The 25,725-nt window shown below is 35.4% G+C and overlaps 1 protein-coding gene across 8 annotated transcripts in view; it reads right to left on the bottom strand.

The window, feature by feature from the left end:
- Nucleotides 1–25,725, bottom strand: part of BICC1 (BicC family RNA binding protein 1) — a 101,997-nt gene that overhangs the window by 3,476 nt on the left and 72,796 nt on the right. For all 8 annotated transcript variants that reach the window (XM_080598543.1, XM_080598546.1, XM_080598550.1 and 5 more), the window contains 17 exons: nucleotides 24,159–24,238; nucleotides 22,583–22,741; nucleotides 21,515–21,568; nucleotides 20,326–20,520; nucleotides 19,159–19,410; nucleotides 15,320–15,451; nucleotides 14,272–14,458; nucleotides 12,595–12,753; nucleotides 12,025–12,221; nucleotides 11,582–11,723; nucleotides 10,291–10,447; nucleotides 8,779–8,941; nucleotides 7,107–7,146; nucleotides 6,339–6,493; nucleotides 4,130–4,283; nucleotides 2,255–2,415; nucleotides 716–815 (listed from right to left, as the gene is read on the bottom strand). In XM_080598543.1, the coding sequence (XP_080454669.1) occupies nucleotides 716–815; nucleotides 2,255–2,415; nucleotides 4,130–4,283; nucleotides 6,339–6,493; nucleotides 7,107–7,146; nucleotides 8,779–8,941; nucleotides 10,291–10,447; nucleotides 11,582–11,723; nucleotides 12,025–12,221; nucleotides 12,595–12,753; nucleotides 14,272–14,458; nucleotides 15,320–15,451; nucleotides 19,159–19,410; nucleotides 20,326–20,520; nucleotides 21,515–21,568; nucleotides 22,583–22,741; nucleotides 24,159–24,238 (2,487 nt within the window). The remainder of the gene's footprint in view (nucleotides 1–715; nucleotides 816–2,254; nucleotides 2,416–4,129; nucleotides 4,284–6,338; nucleotides 6,494–7,106; nucleotides 7,147–8,778; nucleotides 8,942–10,290; nucleotides 10,448–11,581; nucleotides 11,724–12,024; nucleotides 12,222–12,594; nucleotides 12,754–14,271; nucleotides 14,459–15,319; nucleotides 15,452–19,158; nucleotides 19,411–20,325; nucleotides 20,521–21,514; nucleotides 21,569–22,582; nucleotides 22,742–24,158; nucleotides 24,239–25,725) is intronic.

The following is a 25,725-nucleotide window of genomic DNA, read 5'->3' as shown; positions in this document are numbered from 1 at the left end:
TCTCATTCAAATACACACCCTAAGTTTGTATTAGCAAATGCTCATCCAAAATGTTTTTTCTTTCCCCACTTGTCCGTTCTTGTGAGCAAACCAGATGTGACAGACACAAATCACAGAGATCGTAGATTTTCATGACTGCTACTAAACCAAGTACATTGTATTTTTACCCTCTTTAGGCCATCACTTTATATGCATTCACTAAGAGCAACAGTAGAAGAGATGCAATTGGAAGGAAAAATGATCTAATGTTGCACTATCTACCTGAAGAAAACTTTCTCCAATACAAATTCATTGCCAAGACAGTGAAGACAGAATATTCGTATGTAATATGAAATTGCATGCTATTTATTACAATTAGAAAACACATCTAGGCATAGTACAGCACACTAGCAGAAACAGCATTTGGCCTTCATCTTTCTGCACACAGGGTACGAGACAACCTTTTAAAGTGAATTGGAAAAAAAAAAAATCAAGTAATGTGTTTTATTCAAACCCATGCATTCTGTAGGGACTCACAGTTCCGGGGGATAAAACAGTTCACTATCTGCTATGAAACAGACTTTCTACCAAGCTCCAACTTTCCAAGCAGACCATGCAACTGAAAATTTATTTGGGAATATGAAAGCTTTATAAAACCTGGTTTTAAGTGCCTTCTGATGAGGGGTAGGTCAGTAAAAATCAACAAATGAAAACCCGTGTGAAGTAGTTTCTTTACCTGAGATTGCAAGCAGCATTTTTCTTCTGGCACCGAAAGTGGTAATTCCTAGCTCTTTCAAATCTTGATCAGTAAGAGTAAGGAATGTCTGCAGATCAATCTAGAGTGATAAAGAATAGGAAAATTAAACAAAACAAGTTTATCCCCAAAACCATTAAGCTGTTAAATGTGGATCAGGATAGCCTCATTTTTTTTTCCTACTGCATTTTACATTTCTGCCAACTAGTTCTCTGCATGTAAACAGCAATCACTGCGTTCCAATGACTTCTTCACAGTTTCTCAGTTTGCTACCCTATTTCTCTGACAGAAACTTAAAGTAAGCAGTTTTTGAAAAGCACAGAAGTCTACTAATCACATTTGATTTTGAGTATTTATCAGAATTGCTATAATGAATTGGAAAAAACCAGGTAGATATGGTAGGTGATTCAGATTTCGGAAAGTTAACAGAGGAACATTGCTCAACTACTGGTGATGTATTTGAATTAATTAAAGCACTGAGCATTTCACAACATTCCAAAGTGTGTGCTACTAATACAATTCATGAAAATGCAGTAGAAAATTTACTTTTCATTCTGGCCTAACTGTTAGGCTCATCACACTTAATCAATGACTCTTGAGGTTAAAATAAAATAAAACATCATCAAACAAAAGCCATCTTTAATGTTAGAAACCAACACAGCCATCTCTAGTTACATATCGAGAGTGGCCTCAAAATAATATCAAAGTTTTAATGACTACATAATATGGGCATTATGGAGCACGCAGGGGAGCACAAAAGAGATGAACCTGAGGGACTGTACACAGAATTAATTGAGGCACAGCTGGACTTATTTCCCCAGATTGAGTATTGATCCTGCCACAGTTTGGTTGCACAGAAACAGAATTCCACCCCAGCGGTAAGCAGTAAGATTAGAGAGATGAGAAGCATTGGCAGGAAATGCACCAAATTCAGCTGCCCTGAGCTGGGATGGCAGCAACACACTCCAACGGACCCAGGACAACTCCATGAGTGTGTGTACATGAGTGACTTGGTGTGCTGGAGGAGGTACAAGCTTGCCTTGTGTCTAGCCTTGAATATACCCCTGGTGCATGCAAAGCAGTTTTCCTCTCCCAGAAGCGTATCTCAAGCTGAACATTGGTACACCAAACAGAGCAACTCAAGTACAACATGAATGGAAGGTCCTCTTGGAGTTTATTCTTTATGAACACGTGCACAGTCCTCTTAACAAGAAGGCAGTCTGTGCAGATACCCACTTTGCATGGTCTGTTAGGACAACACACCCAGGTGTGGATCTGAGGATCTGAGACCACCAACTGGTGCAGATCTTACTGCTGATAAAAATCAAAGTTGCAGGATGAAACAGTACCCATGCCCAAGCTCACTATCTGGAAATTCAGAGACATGATAAAGCTTCAATAGAGCTGCTCATGAAAATCCTGTCACCAAGACACTTCTCATCAGCTTTGGTCAAGAGATGGAACAACCACTGTTGTAAAAACACACTACAAACACAAAGATGTCTTCAAAAGAATACTGACCTCTTGCTGTTGAAATACATCTGTGTATTTGCCCAAACCAAGTTTGCTGAACAGCTCAGGCAGGTCAGATCCCTTAAAGAGGCTGTTCAGGTTGCAGCCATTGCTTCCTGTCAGCGAGGAAATGCAGTCCATGTAATTACTGCTACTGAGATAGTGTTCAGCTGAAAGGGAAGAAGTGCACTTTTCAGTCATGTCACAGATGTGCAATTTTCAGTCACTTCAACAATGCATTCAATTAAATCATTAAATTACCAAAATATTTAAATTATTTAACATCAAAAATGAAAGCAAAAAAAATAATCAAAAAACACTTTTCAGTGGTCTTTGAAAATGAACAGAATTACAGTTTTTTTTTTCCTTAAGTTCTGGTATTTGTTTTCTACACAAAGTCACATTATGTCAACAGTTATGTGGATGCACTTCAGAACCTCATACAGGGGAAAAACCTGAAATGCGCCACTGCTTTTTCCTCTCCTTAAGCCCTCTCCTGTTTTCTCCAGTAGGTGTTTTGGAAAATACCATTGCAAACAATCACAACCTGCTCTTTTTGGTCTGGATGGGGAGAATACCATGCTGGAGCAATTCCTGGTAGAGGACCAGCGAGTAGCTGCATGATTTGTTGTACGGTAGAGATTTAAAAAGAATGAAATAGTTTTATAGAAGATTAAAACTGGAAATATGCTCCTTATAAAATTTTAAATTACATTGCCAAAAAGTGTATTTAAAAAAGCATTTCCAGGGTGAAGTTTTTAAACAAGAAAACCGATGTGGCTGCACAATCCTTTATCTTCTGTATGTCATAGTACACAACCAGATAGCATTTTTTTTTTTGTGCAGCATAAGAAAAATAAGATAGCTGCCTGGAACTACATCCGGAATTTGTGTAAATGGGGCCACTGTAAGCACTCCCTCCCTTGTTTACAGACACCAGAAAGTATATAGCAAAAGGGTACCTTCCTACGCAAGTAAAAATATGATTGTCCCAGAGCCTTCTGCAATAGCCTCCACTAAAGACTGCCAATAGGAAGTTATAAAAACACCACTGTACACAAGTGCTGTGCTAGCTTTGTCTTTTGGGCACAAACTAGTTAGAACGTCTCCAAACTATTAATTTGATACCAAGATCCATTTTGGAGGAGAATTTTAGAACAGACTATTCAGTGTTCAGTATTAGAACCATGAGAAGTTTGGCAAATGATGCAATTACTAGGCTGGCATTTTAGGCTGTAAAAGGCAGTGCCTTCATTTCCTCTGTATAAGAGTAAAACAATACAACACATACCCAAACAGAAACTAATGGCCCTACAATCAGGGCAGATTATGCAAGACTATGTATTGGAAAAAGTGAAATATTACAAGATACTACTGATGCAGTTAGGAACCACTAGCATAAAAACAAAGCAGAAATTCAATACCACTATATGACCGTATGAACAAAAACTTACATAGTAGTACTCCTAAACTTGTATGTTAAGGTAAGCATATTAATTTGTCCAGCCAACTCATAACTGTTTCTTTCATCTCCTGTCCACAAATTCCATTCTTCACTCACTAGCAGATAGCCCAGTAAAGATTTGGCTATTGCTGCATCAATAACAGCAGAATAATGATAGTCTAGAAATAAGCTTTTAAGTCTGTACACCTTGGAAAAAAAAAAAAAAACCTTCCAAGACAGGAAAGAGCTTTCAGAAAGAATGTTTTGCATAAAGAAAGTCCTTAAAGATTTTCCAGACCAATACTTGTATATCGCATTATACTACCTTGCATAAGCTTTGAATATATATTCATTGATATCAATTATATATTCACAATATTCATTGATATAAATTTAATTTAATAATAATAATAATAATCAGATCTTAGGAAATTATTAACCTGATTTATTTTGTTTCCGCTTGGGGCTGCCAATTGAGGAGACAAATTCATGAGCTGTGGGTCCAAGCCCATTATGATCTCTCCAGTTATCAGATTCGCTGCCATTTCCCAGGTGCTCCCGACTGTTGGACCGTGAGAGAGACATTGATGAACCCTGTAAGCCACAGAAAGAACATTTGGGCAGAAAACAGAAGTTTCATTGTGATTCAAATGTTTTCTTTGAAGCAGTCCCGTTTAAAAACACAGCTTTAATGCTTGCAAACATCCTTTTGGCAGTTGATCAATTGTCAAATTTCAAGCCAGACACCAAAACAGCAGGTGTGCTTAAAACATATGTAGTTTAAGGATTTTAAACAGTTTAGAGACTACACTTCAGAATAAATTGCTTGGTATTTCCGACTTTGTTTCCAAGAAGTTCTATTATATCAGATTCCCATACAAATTCGAGACATTAAGCACTCTGTCTATGCATCCCTTCATGGGGAAGAGAACTACAGAACATTTGTTTAGAGAGAAGTGAATCAAGTATACAGTACTTTACAATGATATTGTATACAATACAATGACAATAATCCTGCAACCATTTGTGAATTTTTTGCTATCTTTTAAAAAGATTTTCACATTCCTGTAGAATATTAATTATCAACTCTAATTACCACTGAGTCAGAGTGTTTCCAGTAAAGGCAACATTCCCTGAAGAGCTGCAGTTAATTAGGGAATTGGGTGGGGATATACCGAAAAAAAGATTAATATTGATACTGCACACATACACTAGCTAAAAAAAGATAGAATTAAACAATTTAGTTCTATATATTTGCATCAAATTCTAATTGAAAAAGCATGATTTAGGAGTTAACAATCTTTTCTACTGCTCAGGAAAATTGACACCACTGGAGAAAAGCAAAAGATCCTTGTCTTCGGCAAAATCAGGAAGGTGTGAACTATGATTAGTATGACCCAACAAATGAAGAAAGGAACGGATTTACTCCAAGCCTTAGAAATGAACAAGAAAAGACAGAGTTTCTACATTGTGTTTGAGCACGGTGATGGCTAAAAGTTGTAAAGCAAAAAAGATGTCGGCCAATGTTTCTGAACACCCAGTAAAATATTACAGTGGAGATTAAATGTTCAGTGATCTTATTCTACAAATTAACTTTCCAGACCATAGACTATAATACCAATACTGTGTCTGTTCAAAGACTAGTCCCTCCGTACATCCCACACATTCCACATGAAAAATGTACATGCAGGGAAGAAGGGTGGCAGTATGATCTCTGATACTAATGACATTGCAGACTACTAAACAGAAGCATGATAACAAGGAATCCACAATTTTTATTTTCCCCAGATGTTTCCACAATTGCTCATACCAAACAAGGGAAACAGGAGTCCTAACACACTACATCTCAGGGGAAGGAGCTAAGCCTGTGGTTTGTACGTCGGCAAACTCCAAGTGACTAAAACACGAAACGGTCTTACAATTATATGTCTGCTTAGAGACCCTTAGCAGTGCATCACAGCTTGGGGAAAACCCCCAGCCCAGCTGAATCAGTAAAGTCAGTTAAATAAAATGACAGATTTTAGTTGTCATTTTTTCTCTCCAAGTCATTACTGCAAACTCAGTATAAGTACTCAAATCTATTATGTATAATTGAATGTCACGTGAAGTTCATATATCAAGTGGGGAACACTAAAGTACTTCAAAAAAACACGGTTGAATATTTCTTTTTAATTAAGTAGACCAATAAAGCAAACTTCTACAGCTTTGTGAACAGAATGTAACATAAGCTGCTACTATTTCTTTTTCTAACATTGTTTCACCATGCAGTAATTATATAGCTTACATGTTACATAATCACATTATTTTTAAGTAGGTTACACAATTTCTACCACTAGTCTGTCTACAATTATTGAGTCATTTGGTCCCATAAGTTGTTTTCAGCTGCTTTAAACAAATATCTTCACAGGAGCAGAATTCTATAGATCTAGAGCATGATTTATACAGCTGATATAACTGTATGTTGGGCTGAACGTATTCCATATGTGTTGTTAATTATCTAAGAAACATTTTTCAGAGTAAAAATACTTAGTACCTTAAAAAGAAAGCTAAAAAAATCTTACCTGAGACCACGCTTCAGACAATTCTCAAAAGAAAAAATTGCATCATTCAATAGAAATAAATTTCCATTACACTATGTTTTTTATATACCTCATATGTAGTTGTCATAGATGGCTTGTACGATACATGATTAGCTCTTCTCAGTTCTTTGATAGTTTCTGCAGGCATAGATTTAGAGAATCCCAACCCACTCCATGTATTTGTTGGAGTTCTCACTTCTGTTACAACTGGCTTCTTTAACATAGCTGAAAAAATGCAAAGATAAATTGGTAAATCTCAACCTTATTAAAGACACAGAGATAATAATCTTGAAATCATGTATGCTCACGGGCTTCAACACACCAAACAAATCCTTAACACTTCCAGTTGCTACACAGATTGAATCCTATACTTCACGAGGACAATTTACTCTGTCAGAAGTTAGGTAAACCCCTTAGGGCTCCACTGAAGCTAAAGGAATCCCATATGTTTCAAAACAAAGTGCTTCTGTTTTTCTTTTGGCAGGAGCGTATTTGGTTTGTTTTTTAAATAGGGTCAAAGACATGGTTATGTCCCTTATCAATTTTATAACTTAATCTACTCCTGAAACGTGGAGCAACCTTGCCAATATGACAAACATCCTAAAATTTAAATTGGTTTAGATGAAGTATTACAGCTGTGAGTCTTTCTGCAACTTGTTTACACTGAGTACTTTATACTATGTTGGTATTAAAAAAATTTGGAACATAAAAAATAATATACATGTGTTTCACTATCAGCTTGAAATTTGATTAAATCAAATTATAGAACTGAGCCTTCAGAAAATTCTTTCAGTAATGTACCAACAAACTTTTCAGAAGTCACTGTTAATCCACATACCTTTGGTCGCTAGTAGCTTCTTCTGTTCATAGTCAAATGCCTTAAAAGCAAATACACAGGAGATAGTTTAATTACCATTCCAACTAAATGTCATTCTAGTATTTAGCTCTTTTTCAAAACAAAGTTTTTCAGAAGTTGCCAAGGAATATGTAACAAAGTTTCTCGTAAATGTAAAGCACTCATTCAAGCGTAGATTTAGATTTATTCAAACATAGATAAGACTTTAAATAATTATCTGATTTCCATTTGCATGAGGCTACAGCACCATTTAGAAACTTAGGGCAGAACAATTGTTTTGTAAGATTTTTTTTTTAAGCCTAGTTTCTCTTCCATAATCATCTATTCTTACCAGTTAAAACATTCCCCAACAGTATGAAGCAATATATATCTTAGACAGCAAATCTAGGTACCACTGTTATCTTGAATAACCTTCTTTCAAGTTTCGTTCCTCTCCATGCACTCATTTTCTAAAAGGAAAACAGGTGAGCTTTGGCAGAATTTAAAAACTTGTGTTTTCACTACCAAAGGCAACGGAAAATTTGAACTTCGGATGTCACCAATTAAACCCATTCTGCTTCTCTGAATTACAGATTAGCAAGTCTAAATACGCAAAAGTACAAAAATGCATTATTTAGCCTGAAGCATTAAACTCATTATTTAAAACAACTAAACCTCTGATAAGAAAAAGGGCTGCAAAACACCAAACTTAGTCTTGCCCCATTACTCAATGCAGTCTAGTTATGCTCACACTGATAGATCTATACTGAAAAAGAACTGTTACTACTGTTTTACAAACAAAGCATATCATATTTGTATGTCAGAACTAGTGTAGCTGCTTCAGTAAGTGCTCCTGTAGATAAACCTGAAGCTAGTGAGAAGTGTTTTGACACTGCTTATGAAAACTTGTAAAGTGTTTTTCATAAGTTATCACTCATCTTAAAGTAATGATATAAGATTTTACACACATATTTAAGATGCTTGAGTAGACTAATTAGCCATATAGTTTTTTGAGTAGACTAATTAGCCATATAGTTTTTTGTGCTGAATTTTTATTTATTTAAGCTCAGCAGAAGCATAATAGTTCCCTCCCCCCTTCAGACGTTAAGTTGAAGACCAAACTAATTTTTTTTTCTTGCTTTCTTTGGAGTACAAAGACTTGGAGAGATTAATATTTCTCCTCCATTAAGTTTCTATGAGAAGGTAATGATGGTATTTACTTATTTGAAAAGGTCTTGCTGTATTACGCCAAAAATAGCTAGTAATCATATAGCAGTTTCAACACAAAAATAAGATTTTCTTCCTTCTGTAATGTATGGTACCCTGGGATGTCATCTGAGAACTAAGGGAAAGGTAAAGTTAACAACAGAAGCTATCGCTATTACACATTGAAAGAAGCCTCCTGTATATCACCATACCTTCCTGCAACTGGAGATTCCATTTTGTCTAAACTCACAAGACCAGCCACCTCAACATCATTTCTGCATATGAAAACAAACCAGCCAACCTAAATACAACCCACATCTTGAAAGAATGAACAATTTTGCTTGGAAATGCATTCCTGAAACATTAATGACAAGTCAGTCTGCTAGCCAGTTTCCTTTGCACTGTGTAATACATACACTTCGCAATTACCAAGTTTTGCAGTAGATTTGGGTTTACTTAGGAAACATACCTGCATATTTACATAAGATGGCTGTGCTAGACGTGCTCTTTCGGAGTTCTGCTGGGCAGCTGCTGCTCGCTCTGCTGCCCGCTCACTTCCAGGAGCCTTTTTGTCAGCCATAGGACTTTCAGAAGCACTTAACTCTGCATCTGAGAGCAACCTCTCTGTAGTACTATGGAACAAAGTAAGTATTAACTCCAATCTTTCTCTTCACAAGCAGTGAATATTCAATGCAATTGTCATAACTGAGCTTTACTTCGAGAAGTTTGGCAGCAAAACTCAACAAAAGCCAGTAGTATACAAATATCAACATTTTTCCCCAATATTCCCTAAGTCTCAGTTTTCCTTCACTATGTACCATTTTTCTCCAACGGTGAAACAAGACATATTGCTGCTGCCTATATTACCAAGTATGAGATCATCAATTAAGATTGAAGCTTTCTGGTGTCAGGAATCATTACATGCAATCCCTACATAGTGTGGCTTTATGCTGTTCAGCTTTGCTCAGGCCAGCAGCTCAACACTTCTAACAAACTAACAGTAGTAGGAAGAGAGATACATCTAAGTGGGAACTAAGAAAGATAACATGGGTGCAATGCTTCAACAATCATGACCCTGCATACCAATGTACCTCATATTGGAATTCTTTCTTCCGAAAAAAAGCCCTATCTTATGCCTGTTCTCAAGCAAGTGTAAACTCTTACTTCAAAGCAGATAGAAGTAATCATGTTTTAAAAGATTACTTGCAGAAGAATAAAAAACTAAAGAAACGTTGAGACTAAATCCACAACAAAAAGAACAAGACATACAAACAACTGAGCCTGATAGTTTAGAAATCCCAGGATTTCTGCTAATGAGAGCAGAATTAATGAAATAGATATTACAGCTTTAACAGTGTAAATAAATGAGGTAAAAGAAAATATGCATCTCAAGAGTCATGATAAGCAGTTCCCAAAACTACTTAATACTACTTAAAGTAGATTGCACAAAACATCACATTAAGAACAAAACCTGTATTGCCAAGATGTATTATGACTCAAAAGGGCCTTTCCCACTGCTGGGTCATTTAAAAAAATACAAAAACAAAAACAAAATCATTGGGAACATGCTGTTATGTCCTGAAAGTCATTTTTCTACGAAGAAAACAGCCTCAAGTACACACAAAAGCAAAAAGGCTGGAACTTAAGAATTGTTCTCAATGTAATCAATAAGAAGGGGATGTGCAAAAACATATCCTTTAGAAATAGCTAATGAAAGTTCCTCTGAAAAAAATGCCCACCCTTTTGTGCGGAAGAAAAGGTGGGTTTTTTTTTCATCCCTTCAGACATGGACACAAACTAAAGAGAAAAATTCTTAATATGTACAAAAAGTATTCAAAGTTCACAAACAAAAGACAAAGTGGAGGACATAGTAAACAAGCCAAGCTCAATTTAAGACAGCTCTTTGAACATCTAATGACTGAAACATCTATCTTCAAACACAAGATAGTTCCATTAATCTATATTTGCACTTTCAGCTTACTGTAAGTGAGAGTTTTTGGTGCCTTGCAGTAATTCAACTGTTTGCCTCTTCGTACACGCCTGTTTGGAAGAGCTCATCATCTGCTTCAGGTCACTGGTATTTGCTGAATGTGATGGACTCCTTGGCATGCCCACTTCTACAAAAGCATCATTGCAACCTATAAGGCCAATAAGAGAACACTTAAACAAAACTCCTCTTATATTCTAGTGTGCTTATTAAAGTGATAACTATTAAAAAAATTGCTCTTCTTATTAACCTAGTCTTCAGAATTAACAACTTGGCCTGAGGTAAATCAAAAATGTAACTTCAGATACACAGAAAAAAAGCATCAATATTAATGTAGTGTGTCTACTGTATCTTGTTAGTATTTTCCTTTATTTATTCAAGTAAAAGGCAAGTAATAGTAGTTAATATCAAATTTAGATAATCAGAATGACTATTTCAAACAAATTTGATTTGGTATCCAGTTTTAATAAACCTTGTCAGGTGCTCATATAATCTTTGCTGGAATAAAAGGTCCCTACTTAATATATAAATACTTCTGGAATGTATTTTTGCAAATATTAATTGCCTTAATTGGGCAATGTACCATTTATTCAAATCTATTTCAGATGGCTACAAGTATTAAGAAAAGAACATCTCCACGTTGATCGGTATTTGAAAGGGAAGCAGGGCCTTTACACAAACCTGCACAGAAGTTTGAAATGAAACTTGCTTTCCTTCCTTCCATAAATGAAGGAACAGATCATTATGCTGCGTTTGAACAGCTAAAGGAACAAACTGAGGTTTTATTATAAATAGCAAATTAATTCTGTCTGCTGATGTCATCTAAGTTTGATCTACACATAATTTTGTGCAAGAATAACTCTCTCAAAAGTCATTATTTCTTTCCATTCATTGAAGAGCAAAAATAAAACATTGCTAAAAAATTCTCTACTGGTTTAAGCTATGAAGTGAAGCTGCTATAAAAAAATACTAAAATTGTTATAGATTGTTTCCCTACATAAATAATATAAAAATAATATGGGGAGTAAATAAAACGATAAAAGCATATTTATGCTAACTTAAGGTGTTTCTATCATCAGCAAGGCTCTGTTAGCACAATTTACTTTCCTTGACAATAGATCTGTGAGATCCAAAAGGTATTTTCCTTCGGCATCGTTGTACAACCAATGCACAGGCATCATGTGTTCATTTAATTAACTATGTTAATTGTGCATTTCTGTTTCATGAACTATATGTAGGTTGCACAAACACCACCAGACAAAAGAACAGAATGTCAAAGTCTTACCTTCTGCACTATTTGACTTGGCAGCTACTTGTTCTGAGGCACCGTGAGTACTTGTTTGTCTTGCCGAATCACTGTGGTTTGTGCTCAACACATTTTCTCCCAGCGATGTGGCAGACAGTGCAGCATACTTGATATTTGAGGTCTGAAATGATTGTCAAAAATGGAAGTGATTTTATGCTTTATGCTTAAGAAAATATTGCAAAGTTTGCTTTTCTGTCTGTGCAAGAAAGCAAGAGATTCATTTCTGTTACAGGAGAAATTTCATTTCCAATTTTTCAACATGGGACATGTTTTCAAAAATATAAAGATGTTATAACAGTACTGTTCTATGTAGAAACTTAGTAGCTTTAAGAATCTACCAATGAAGCTATTTTTTTTTCCTAACTTTCTTAGAACAGGTTCATTACAAACAGATCTGGTTCTCCAGAGATCATGTCACTTACCTTCACGTGACCATTTAAAGAAGGTGACCCTTTTTTACTTTCTGATTGCAGGCCGTTGACATGGACTTCAACAGGAGTCAAGCCTGGTGGTGGAGATGGAGTGTTCTGACTATAACTAGGTACTCCAGACAGCAAAATACTAGTTAAAGTTGCTTGGGCAGTAGATGGTATCATTAGGTGTGGAATAGCAGAGAAACCTGCAACAAATTTTGGTCATGTTCTGAATAATATTCTCATTTTAAAAAATTCTCAATACTTCAAATAAATGTCTATCTTTATATAGATTTGACACATTACTGAAGAAGTTGCCTTTAGAATTGCATGCCAAAACCAAAATGCTCTAACCGTTACTTTGTGAGTTAGCTGTTTCTTACCTAAAACATCAAAACATTGTATGCAACAGCAGGTTATAAATGTATATAAAGTTATAGTTTCAAATTTTGATATTTATTCATCTGTGTGAATATAAACTTAAGAATTAAGGCTTTAATAAATGAAAAATTCTGGACTTTCAGTTGTCATTCTTACAAGTTACTGTTGAACAATTCATTTAATTTAACTTCTACCAACCTGTGGCATTCGTGTTAGCAAGAGATGTTGCCCATAATGTGGGGCTAGGTGTGCCTGAACTTGGACTCTGTAGGGGACTCACAGAGCTATTCAGAGCATTCAACAGAGAGTTTGGAGTAGTTGAGGTGTTGACCGACAGGGCTGTTGGACCTAAAAGGCCTGCAAAAAGTTGCACATGTGAATATTCAGCTAAGACTTAGTGAAAAACATTACTGCAAGTTTTTAAGTACTAATTAAAACAAAAACACAACCAAAGTAGCACACTCATACATTTCACAGACATATTTTAACATTAAACCTGCTGTTTACTTGGTGCAGAAAACAAAGTACAAGGATTCTTAAACTGGGAAACAAGAACTGTAGCATCCTTTATGTCCATCTACTGGACTAACTATTGTAAAATCAAAGCATCTGCACAGGTTGCTTTTAATCTATGCCATTCTTGTGTATCTCCTTCACTGCTTCTGTCAGTTTGTTCCACAGAAGCATCATTTGCAAAACAAGAAAGTAACTGCACTTCACAACCTTACTTTCATTTCAAATAGCCTTTTTCTGAAAACCTCATATGGAGGAACCACTACTTCCACACTAGAAACTATTTAATTCCTTCTTGCTTTTTCAATAATGACGGCAAGTCACCCTCCGAAGGCATTACCTCAAACCAGCTCTTCACCTATGAACATTCACAGGTCAGTTCAGCATTGTAACGACAAGAGGTAAAACAAAAGTAAACAAAAATCAAACAATAGCAAGGACCAAACAATACCAAGGCATGACAACAACAGTAACAAGAGCTGCATTAAAAGCCACAGTCAAATGGCACAACCACTTGTACCCATGTGACCCTCACAAAAGCATCTGACATGGAATTGCACAGCACCGCTGAATGGCAGGTTGCAAAGTTGTTACGTGAGAACACTGAATTTCAAGAGCCAGTGTCAAGATTTGACACTGAATTCTTCTGTCAGTTTTTTATTTTTTATTTTTATTTTTAAACATTTCTGGTATCAGGTATTTGCAGAACTTGAAAATGATGTAGTTTTTCCAGTCTGGACTATGCATTTCTTCTATAAAATGATGTAAGATCGGAAACTTAGACCTTATTTATCATTATAAAATTTAGCACAGAAATGCCTAAATTAATAGCCTGTGCATCCTCAACTAAACTAGAACTGAAATGTTGTGTTGGGTATGTGCACTTTCATGTTACAGTTCACAAACATAAGTACCCACCCAAATTCAAGGCAACCTCATACGTTGCAATATTGCCAAAGGAAAAAAAATCACTTGAAAAAGATTCCTCTGAAAAATCACAGAAGTAGCGTCCTATATCACCTGCATTTCCCTTCCTTTCCTTTTCAGCTGAGTGGTTTGCAAGCTTCTGGATGATTTTCTACAGAGATGAGTCATGCTGCTGATTATGAAAGCCTTGGAGGAAGTTTTTACAACAACAAGCCCTTGAAAGGCCAGATGCTTTTGGAATAATCTAATGCTTTAACACAAGTCCTTATGCAAAAACACATCTGGGTTTTGCACAAAAACTAAATATGTATATTTTTAAAGTGCACGTGAATTAAGTTTCAAATGTGTGCACGTGTACATATATGTACACACGTAAATGTGTATATAGGTATATATACACACATGTAAACATATACATAAAAATAAAATACATACCAAGTCCAGTGAGTCCTAGTCCTGCTGAGGACAGGATATCCAAACCAGGACAGGAAAGACCAACAGGGCATGAGACAGTAGAGGGATTTGATGGTATGGTGACTCCACTACTTTCAAGTCCCAGGAGACATTTCCGTGCCTCATACATATTTAAGGCATTTCGTTCAACACTTTTTACAATCACAGACTGTAGGGGGAAGAAAAAACAAATCAAACCAAAGAAAAAAACAAGGAAAACCAGTGACTAGCAAGATCTAGAAAGGTGAGCCAATAATTAAAGGCTTGTATTGTCTTTTATCAGTAGTCTATATATCAAAGCGGACAAAAAGGGTTTATATGAAAGCTATTAAAGTTCTAGCTGTCTGGAAAAAAAAAGTAAGGAACACCTGAAAAACTAAGTTACCAAAAAAAAACATTTGTTTTGGTACATGTATTGTGTATTGATTTTTATATATCCCTACACAGAGACACTAAACCACTAACACAATGGAACAGTCAATACTTGGAAATTTGTCTTTTATGGCAGACATAACAATGCAGGTAACTGGGCGGGTTTCCTCTTCATGTTCATCTGAGTATTTTTACAAAGAATATCTATCCCTCTAATAAATTTGCGGTTATTTCTTGTGTTGGTTTTTTTTTTTTTCCAACTTCTCACGCAGACAAGTTTTTCTCACAGTAGATTTTTTTTTCTTTTTGAAATTGATTGCTAACAAACACTGCAGTTATGCAGAGAAGATGTGATTAAAGGCAAATTTCTATAAAAAAAGTGTTTCAAATTTGCCTCCCCATAATTTTTTTGGTTGTTTATCAGTATCTTCCATAAAAAAACTAATTTCTGTATTGTCAAATATTTAACGAAAAATTCAAACTGCCATAAAGGAGAACTGTTATAACATTTCAATTGATATTTCAAGTGGAAAATATATATATGCATCTTACACATTTATGATCCATTAAGTCAGGGAGGAGGGGCAGACATGTCAACTCATCAGCTCTGAAAAGCTGGCATGAAAGCCTAAAAATAATATATTAGTTTCTCACCAACCTTGCTTGGTTGCTTTGGCTTCGGCTTAATGCTTATGAAGACATCTAACTGCTCCATTAGTTGTGTTATAAACTGTGGTTCTACTTCAATTTCTTCCTTCATATCAAACATGAGCACAAGAGGAAGGCAACCCTGAAAAGACATTCAAAAATTCATAAAACTTATAACCTACACTGCTTCCACATTAATGTTGGCAATAAATTAAAATACGTAGATTGTACACATGTACATCATGGTATTATAAGTTCAGAATAAAAAGCATGGATGAAATTAAGTAAAGCTACCTCATTGCCTGCAACGGTACAACAGTATATTCTTGCCCTAAGATTTTGACCATCACGGTAAGCTCATACATGCCCCCACACTAGCTACCTATGCAAAATTAAAGGTGTCTGGAGGATTCAAATTCAGAAACAACTATTATATATCAAATCAGAATAAAACATTGTCAAGAACAGATAGTAGCACTCAAACAGTCCACAATAAACTAAGTTTGTAATAAAACAAGGTTTCTGCAACTCATTATTGTCTAAAGCTCAACTTTTACCTTTCTTTTCCCCCCATCCTCTGTAGCTACATCAGTATTTTCCAGTGATATAGATGACAACTCTGAAACCTTTCAAACAGTAAAATTTTAAGTAACCTGCCAAAAAATCAAGGAAAAAATCTCTACCAAAACAAAAACACAACCGAAGAAGGGGAGGGGAAAGGAGAACAGAAAATCCACCCCAGCCCTTCACAGGATATCTTGGGATTATTAGATTGCTCATAAAATAAGAACAGAGGGTAACAGTGAAAGACAAATCCAACTTTGAGAATTTAGATTCACACACAAAGTAAATATCACACATCAGAAAAAACAGTAATGTACATTTTAGAAAGTGGTCATATTTAGTCAGTTTCCTGTTTCTATATTTTTTTTTTTCAGAACAAAAAGCAGCTAATTGGTATATTCTTCAGATCACTAGCTCAGTATTTTATATTTACATAGCCCTGCACAACAGTACCACCTATAGCTACAGAGTACTTTCCAAACCTAAATAATTGAAGTTATTTTAACTTAAGCAAAATTAAGGCAAGATATCTTAATTATTTTGACTTTACGAAGACTGACAAACACAGCTTAACTTCAGTAAATGAACTTAGCTGAAAAAACAGTTATAAATGGAGTTTATTTTAAAACACTGAAATTAATAATCCAATAATAAAGGACTTTAGTTTAACAGAACTGCTGAGAGCAATTCATACATGGATTTTCCAAATGTTTTCATTTCATAAAAGAGTTACAGAAACTATTATCAGAAGGTTTCATCAAATGCCTGCTGAATGAGAATGCAACTAAAAGGTTGGCAAGAAAAAAAGGAAAGTGAGAACTTTGAAATTGGAATGTCATATAAGTGGATAGATTTTTGCACTACGGTTTTGTTCGTGTGTGTTTAGAGCACCTGCATGATGATGTTGAGAGAAACACAAGCATTGCTCTTCGATAGAATGTGAGTGAACAAAAGTGATTTGTCAACGTCCTCCATAATATAGTACAGCCTGCATTATTATATGCGAAACTAACAAAAAGCAAGTCTCGGTATATTTTTAGTGATTATCAAAACAGGAGAAAACCAAAGGGTTTGGGATGAAGGGAAGACAAACCAAGAACACTTCACCAAAACCCCTCTCACTTGTTTAAGTATTTCATTTAAAATCATTACACATTCTTTCTTCCTTCTCCAGTTTGCTCTCATCACTACTGTGAACACTATACTACACTGAATATAACTCTGCAAGCAATATGCTTATGCTCAGAAACTAAGACTTGTAATGCTTGTCAGAGATGATAGATATTCACAATTCATACACCACACAGCCTTCTCAATTAAATTAGTTACTAGTTAATATTAAAGCTTCCGTTTAGACATACTGCTAAGCAACTTCTAAAAAAGTAGTGCTACTACATTACATATGTCATACTCTAAGGAATGCTATCTATGCACAGTATTACATTTCCTGTTGATATTGTCAGCTCTGCCTCTAACATTAGCCTCATGAGAATTACAGAATCACATGAAAATGTGAATTTAGTAGTTCAGAAAATGGTTATGGCATTTCTTTTCTTGGTATCAATGTCCAGGTGCTTCTAGATAGTTACTTATAGGACACCTGTAAAGATCAAACCAGTTTTTATTTCATTTTTAAATCACATACTCAATTCCACAGGACATTTCTACTGCCTTGCTGTGAAACAGCATCAGCTATTACTCTGGCTGAATCAGAGCACCTGGAAAGAGCCAGTAACAAACCTGACTGTGGGGAAAAAGCCAGCGTGCAGTCACACCTTGCAGGAAATTGCTCTAAAACACAGAAATTTGATTCCACCCAACAATGCCAGAGAAGAAAACAATCAAGCTAAACATACTTCAAAAGAAGCTGAGTGATTGCAGCCATTTATCTCTAGTTAGCACAGCTGTCTTTCTTGTTTTTATCTGAAGCTGAAAAAAAACAACTCACTGCTTTTACTAAGGTAGGAAATGGAGATAAGCTTTTATCTGGTTAGTTGCTTCTTCCTTCAGCTTTTCAAATTTTTGTTGTTTGAAAATACATATTCCATTATTAAGTCTGATTTATCTACAAAACTGGAAACAACAACAGCAGTTTCTGAACATGTAATCCATGGGAGTTGAAACAGACCAAATCTCAATTTATCCATGTCCTTATGTCAGTACACTTCTTAACGGGTGATAGTCAGCATGATTTGGGACACAGAGCTGTTCTGCTGCATTTGCAATTAACAACTCAGACTTCAATATTTCATAAAACAGCTCTTGTGTAATTCAAAGTTTCTAGAGTAAAGATATATTTTGATATTTACAGGATAGCTTGTTTGCATTTCCTTCCACTTATAAAACCTACATAAAAGCACTCTTTAAACATCATTACAGAAATACGTAGAATAAGACTTTTAGTATTTATAGACACTATCCTCCCAGAATATAATAACCATGACTATAACTGTACAAAGAGAAAGGTGGCACGTTTTTGCTTTCCACTATACAGTGAAGCACTGTGCAGCACAACAGAGATGTTGACTTTTAGAACTTGATGGTATCATGGTTTATCCTGACACCAGCTTCAAACTGGATTTGAGTCCAATCTTCCCATGTGTTGCTCATAAATATCCATATAAAAAAACACATGTACATGCATTAGTACTACAACAATGCCAAAAAGCTCCTATTAAGATTAAAGGCCAATATAACAAAAAGCTTTATAAATAATAATAATATTCATCACCAGAGTTATTTTTATAAAAGGGCTTATAGTATTGAGGCTATGTTACTAGAAGGAGTGTAAGACTGTGGCGTGAGTAAACATCTTCTCTAATTCTCTGTTTTCCTTGAAAACTCACCCACACAGAAGGTAAGGAAACCCTGCCTCTTCCAAAGGGACCTACTTACCTGACAAACAGGGAAAAGACAAGCTGACAAAAACAAAAGACAGCCCAGCACCTAACAACAATAACCCCCTTCCCCACCTCCCAAATCTGCTTTCTACTCTGGAGCACATTGTTATCAAATATCATAAATTTAAATGGCTCATGCTGCACTTATATTGCCAAGACCTTTATTCAAAGCATACTACCACAGATTGCAAATATTTTGGATAACTACGCACACTCAAAACACTAACAAAATTAGAGCATTCAATCAATTCAGCATTCTGCAATGTGAGTAATAAACCCTCCCCTCCAAAACTAATTTATATTGGACCAATAAATACATGTGGAAGTGGCATATTTTTCCCAGAACTTAACATTTTTACAGGGAAGTTTAACAGAAACTACTTACCATGAGATACTGTCTGGCAAGACAGACAGACTCAATTGTGCCCTGGAGGTAGACAGTGGATTTCTTCTGTGGGTTACTAGGGTCAGGAAAGTGGATCTGAGCACCAGTCCTCTGCATGATATGCTTGATGTTACTTCCATTTCGACCCATCATAAAGAGATGATGCTGTGCTGCAATGTCTAGTTGTGTGCTCACAGGGATTGCAGAAGCCAAGCTCCCAGCTAGGTGTTCTAGAAGCATGGCTGTTCCTTCCTGCAGGGGTAAGTGCAAGAGACTGGTTAAACAGGCATACAAAACAATGCTTCATCAGATGGTTTCCTTATCCATCATGCACTTCACATCCAAGGTAAAGAAACTTCCGTTTTGTTTAAAAACCTGGCTGATTTGTAACAGGGTAAGATATAAACTAACCTTTACCTACTATTTCTGTTTTATGACAAAATGCAGAGTTTAATTGCCATTATTAAAGGCAAACAGGAGGACAAACTGCCTGAGCCCAGTGGAACTTCTGTGCCCACAAACAGCAATAAGGAAGCCAACTGAGACATAACTGGGTAGGTACACTTCCAAAGTTTGCCTTTCAGTTTTGGTCTAAGGCATTCTTATGGGCCTGAGATATACCCACATGAGACTGTACCAATCTGTCACACTGGCAGTCATTAACAAAAACTTACTAATTTTATTATGATAAATAGCCTCATGGCAGTTCCTTTACTTGCATGTTAAATTCACATCTCCCAGTCCTGGTTTTGCAAGACAAGTTTGATTAACTGCTATGGCGAGTTTCACGGTTATGTATTTGACCGCACAATGAAAAGATTGAAGTGTGGAGGATTTTTATTTATAAAGTTTTTATTATTTATGGACATTGGCAGGATTAGGACTAATTTCAGAATTGCTGCAAAGCTGAAGAGGTAAGCAACAGAAAAAAAATTAAAAGCTTACCACAACGTCAAATTCTAAACTTAAAATTATTTCCTCCACATTTTTACACTTTACCAACACCAGTTAAATTTAAAAAAAAATTAAAAAATAGTATTCAGACTTTAGAAGTGATTATATGATAACATGTACAGATAAGGCAAGATATAATGTTAATATACTGCTTAAGTATCTAAATTATGAGTATTTCTAAAATACAGCAGCTTGCTTAGGAAGACACATTACCTTCACAGCACTAGTGTTATTTTGTGACCCTCTGACAATGACTGTAGCACCATACATTCGAGACCGTTGTTTAAAGGAAACTGAAATATTATATGTCTGAGATATATGCTGAATTGTGGGAGAATTAGGATCTGGGATTGGTTGCAGAATTCCAGCAATAGGCAATTCAAACATGAGTACCAATGGAAGCAGCTCCTAGAACATTAAAAAGAAAATATCGAAAACCTAGGTTTTCAGTGAAATTCACATTTCAGTGAAATTAACACAACTTACTGAATCATAATGTATCAGTCAGTGATAATTAAATTGATAAAATACACACTCTACCCAGCGTCCATTTGTAAAAACTTTATCTTGAGTTCAAAAAAGGCACTGCTTTTCCAAGGAAACAAGTTTTGTTTTTTTTTTTTTCCTCATGTTTTTTGCTTTGGGTGGAGTTTGTCTTTGTGTTTGATCCAAAATAACAGTCTTTTGCAACTATGCAGCAGTCATAAAGTCAGGTTCATTGCCCATATTTATCCATATGGGTCTACACACATCAATATTTGTAAACATTCATAGAGAAGCTTTTTTCACTGTCATGGATTAATTAGAGCTCTGAAGTCAGCTACAAAGCTGCATACCATTGGCTTCTTTCATGACTGTCAAGACCAAAGTTGTATAAGTGGCACACCTGACTATAATTGTGGAAAAAAAAAACAATTTAATAGACTTAGTATCCATACCACAATACACATACAATCAAAACTAGAAAGTGAAGACAAAAGTGCTGTGAGTGGAGAAAGGAATCAAAATCCACCAAGTTACTTACATGAAAACTGTTAAAATTAAAAAGGTTGCAGTTGCCTTTCTTAACTCAGATTCACACAGGATGGCTGAGCTCCTACAGACCATCTCTAGAGTGTAAATCAAGATGCAATTTTAAACACAATATGGGATACTTTACTTCTTGCTTATACTGTAGACTCTGTGTTCAAGGTCCACCTAGGGCTAGTTAAAGATTTTGCCAGAATGTGAATCAGTTTTTTGTAATACCTTTTGCATATTACTCATACAAATCCTCACATTTGTTCTCACATTTCTGCTGTCAGAGGATAGAGCTAGACAACCTTAGGGTTCTCAAACCTCTACTGCAATATTTTCCTTTAAGGTGTTTTCACAGGAACGTTATACTGAAATAGGCTATTACCCGAATTCTAACTCTTGCGGACTCCACTCCAGCTGGCTGTCCTGCAATAGACACCTGGAAAAGTAAGGATATAGAAAATATTGCATCACATTTTCAAGCGAGGCATTTGAAAATATATTCAAATACCTATGTTTTCTTTAAGTATCAACATATCACATCTGGTGACATCCTAAGTGTTGTCTGAACGGTAGCTGAAAATTTAATTCTGTTAAAAAGAAGAAACCTATCTATAAATATTGTAGCATCTTAGGTTACATGAGCTTAAGCAACTAGAAGAAATTTATCAAATAATCAACACAGCTATTTGGATCAAATAATAGAATTACTATTGTATGCATGTGCTCAGTACTCAACAAAATAGTCAACAAAATAGTGTTTTCTTGAATCTTTTGAAACCACGGTTTTGCTGAGCAGCCACTGGGATGCACCAGAGGGATTCTAAATACTAGGATGAAAGATTTGAAGGTTAACTTTTCTCTAACATTAGCTTCACAAAAGATGACCAAATGAGGTACAATGACTTATTCTAATAAAGTTAAACTATTACAATGGAACATCAGTTTTTGCTAGCTATCCACCTACTTTAGCATTCAAAAAAAGTTACATCATGAGCCAAAAGCACCAAGAAATTAAACATTGTGCTAAATAAGTCAAGATTTGAAGAGGAAAAAAATTTACAAAGGCTTTTCCTACTGTTTCTCTAGTAGGATGCTCACACTAAGTTGTTCATTTCTGTACTCTCAAAATAATTTCAGTTTAAAAAAATAAAATGATTGATGAATCACCACAAATTGTTCCCATCCATTGATCAAGTTCTGTTCATTTAGGAAGTCCCATGCTTTCCAAAAAGTGTAAGTGTAAATCTTACTTTCCTGAATATGAATTCACCACTCCTCTCCCCTCAAAATAAAAACAAATCAGTAAAAGAAGTTTAGAAAAGACGTTTCATATTCTCAGCAACTACATTCTAATTAAGTTTAAATATATATATATATTAGTTAATATACACCAGTTTTTATAAAAATAAAAGCTATATATATACATATATACACACACATACACACTTACTTGGTTGCTTTTTTCTGCTTGATTATTCCTATTTGAGTCTGGAAAATGGATATGGCATCCTGTTTCCTCCATCACCTTTTTAATATTATTGCCACCTTTACCTATCACATGAGAATGTTCTGTATGCGAAACATCCATCTTCAAGGTTACCCGATTGCTCTGGAAATCAAGCACCCATGATTAGATTTATTAAGAGCAGAACCTGAGTATTTTATAATAACGTAGCTTCAAGAACGACATTGAAAATTGCATTTCCAAGCACTTTTGTAGTGGCTTAGCTTCTACTCAAGTAAGATGTTTTTAATATAGATCAGAGTCAGAAGCTAAGTCATTAACATTTTCTTTCCAATATAGAAATTAAGGTACATCTTCAAAAATAGTGTCTAAAGCTTTTAAAACATGTCCCAGATTTTATGAACAGTGACTTCAATGTCCTTCTGCAATCTACTCCAATTTGTTTGAATCCTGTGGTGTTTCAATTGCAGTCACACGCCTCACTGATCTGAAAGGATCATATGATGACAAGTTTGGAAAATCACAAAGCCAAAGGACCTGAAAATAACTTCTCTTCCCCCTTGAGAAGACACACCAAATTTTTCTGGTGCATCAATTTTTGAAGTGTACAAATAGCGTCTACAGCTATTCTTAATAACATTGACTGTTAACAATAGACTTAATAGTTACTCAAAAAAACCCACACCTATCACTGGTGAGCTCCTTTTGGCAATCTGTTTTGAGTACCAAAGAGCTGGTATACAACTATGCAGAAGCTGCATACACTGTCCTGAAAAACTTGCCATTACATGAAATAAAAATTTGATATAAGACTCTTGGCCAAATAGTAGAAATCTCATATTCTGGTCTGGATTTTTTAAAGTAGACGATCACTGTAATATTTAACACAGAACTATGTAAGTGCTCCTAAAATTAAATTTCAAGCACAACTAGCATTTTAAAGTCTATTAATATAACTATTTTGTTTTTAAACATGTCTAGTCATTTATATCAGAAGTAGACAATATTGCCAGTGACTAGAAAGAGAGATCAGAAAAATCCTCCTTTTGAAAAGGAGCATTTGTCTTCAGGAACGTTACAGAGAAGTTTGGGGATTAAAAGGGTTGTTTAGCTTGCTTCTGCTTCCTACAATGGAATACGGACCATATGAACTCACATCATTTTTAACCTGAGTACATGCCAGTTTCCAGGAGTCTCTAGAATGAGTAGAGTTGTCTGTATTCTATATTTTTAATTTTCCTTGTTGTCTGTATTCTATATTTTTAATTTTCCTCCCCTGGGTAATCCAGCCTGGGTGTGTGTCACTCAGCCACTACCGCTGCTTGCTCACTCCCACTGCAATAGTGCAGGGACCATGCAAGTTCTCCCAAGACACAGCACCATCTTCACATCTTCCCCAGACACAGAGGTATGCCTTCTGCCTCTTGACCAGGTCCTAAACATTTGGCTTTTCTTTGGGCCAAGTGCAAAGGCATCTGCCTTGTAAGTCTTCTTCTACATCAATTTCACCACAGATTTAGGGGGTTAAGATCTCAAATTTTAAATAATTTTTTTTTCTTACTTTTGTGTCCAGGACAGACATGATTTTCTCTTTAGCTTCTTTAACATTTTCCTTTTTTCCAGAGACTTTAATATGGGGATCTATAAAAGAAATAGATACTTGTGAGGAAAAAAAAATACAAGAAAATCTGTCAAACTTCCCTCACTGTTTCAATAATAGCAGTCTGAAAACAAAGCCTTTTCAAATCTTCCAGAACTATTTGCACCCGTTTACTATAATTAGTTGGTAAATAGTACCATCAACATTTGGGATTCAGCTAAAAAACAAACATTCTTCAATCCATTCATCCCCAGTTAGGATTACCAAATGAGTTTATTAAATACACTAACGAGCTTTAAATAAATAAAACTGAAATGTCAAGTCCAAGTCTCAGTATTAAAAATATTATCCGCAATGCAGTTAAGTAGCTAAGCCACCATGTCTTCTCAAAAAGTAGTAACAGAGGGCAAGCAAAGAGCATTTTGACAGCCTCACTTAAGCTTCTAATGGAGACAACATCTAAGAGGGGGAAAAAACAAAAACCCCAACAACCCTCAAGCATCACTGCGTTATTTAATTCATTTCTGGAAATATCCTCTGCAGTCTTAACTGGCAATAAAAAATGTGCTCTGCCAGAAGCTTTCTAATTGAATTTATTAAATCAAATTTAAACAGTACTATTAAATAATAAATCAAATCTCTGAAGTGTCATGTATATTAAGATTTGCTATTAAGCTAAATATCCAAGAGTAACACCAGCTGATAGAAGTTTTAGCCCTGTGAGACGTAAAATTGTGGTTCCACAACACCAGTCAGTCTGCATTATATCTTTCAGACCGTTGTCTTTAAAAAGTAGAACGTGTTGCGCTAACACGTAGACTTCCACTTAAGTCAAGTATCAATCACTCGAAGTGTGAAAAATCACACATTAGCTGGTGCAGCAGCACCATCTGGTGTCCAGAAGCATAAAGTACCACAATGTAAAATTACTATCAAAACATCAGACATTAGACTCCAACCAAATCTAGCAGTCTCAAACACAGATACAATTCTGCAGGTGGTATCTGGTCTGTTTCTCTTGCCCTAATTCTGGAATAAATTTTCTTCTTCTCCTGTGATGGGATCAACTGTTTTCCCGAAAAAAAGTAAGCAAAAAAATGAAATTCTCGTCTAGCTAATGAATGATGAATTAATTCATTATGCTAAACAGCTCACATAAAAGTAAATATCTCTAACTTGTACGTATTTTCAATGGCAGGAGAAAACAGCATAATACAACATACCTGCCTTTCCCATCATCTCAGCAACTGAACTAATTTCACTACTAAAGAAATGCCAAATAATACAACTTTAAATTGTAAACCTGTTGTATTCAATTGAGAACTGAGTATGTTTAAACTATGCCTGGATACTCTTCTGTTCCAACAATAAAAAAATAGTCTTTTACCACTGGGAAGTTTTGAACACATTCAGCTGGGGATGAAATATTCAGAAATATTCAGAATTTTTTCAGATGAAAAATTCAGAAATACTGAAGGAACAGCACATTCACTGCCAATTCTCATGAAAGTCAGAAAAGTGCAGTATT

This window comes from Anser brachyrhynchus (genome assembly GCF_964034855.1).
Source record: "Anser brachyrhynchus genome assembly, chromosome: 6".
NCBI lineage: Eukaryota > Metazoa > Chordata > Aves > Anseriformes > Anatidae > Anser > Anser brachyrhynchus.
Note: the sequence above shows the minus strand (reverse complement) of the source record. Positions and strands in the feature narration are given on the sequence as shown.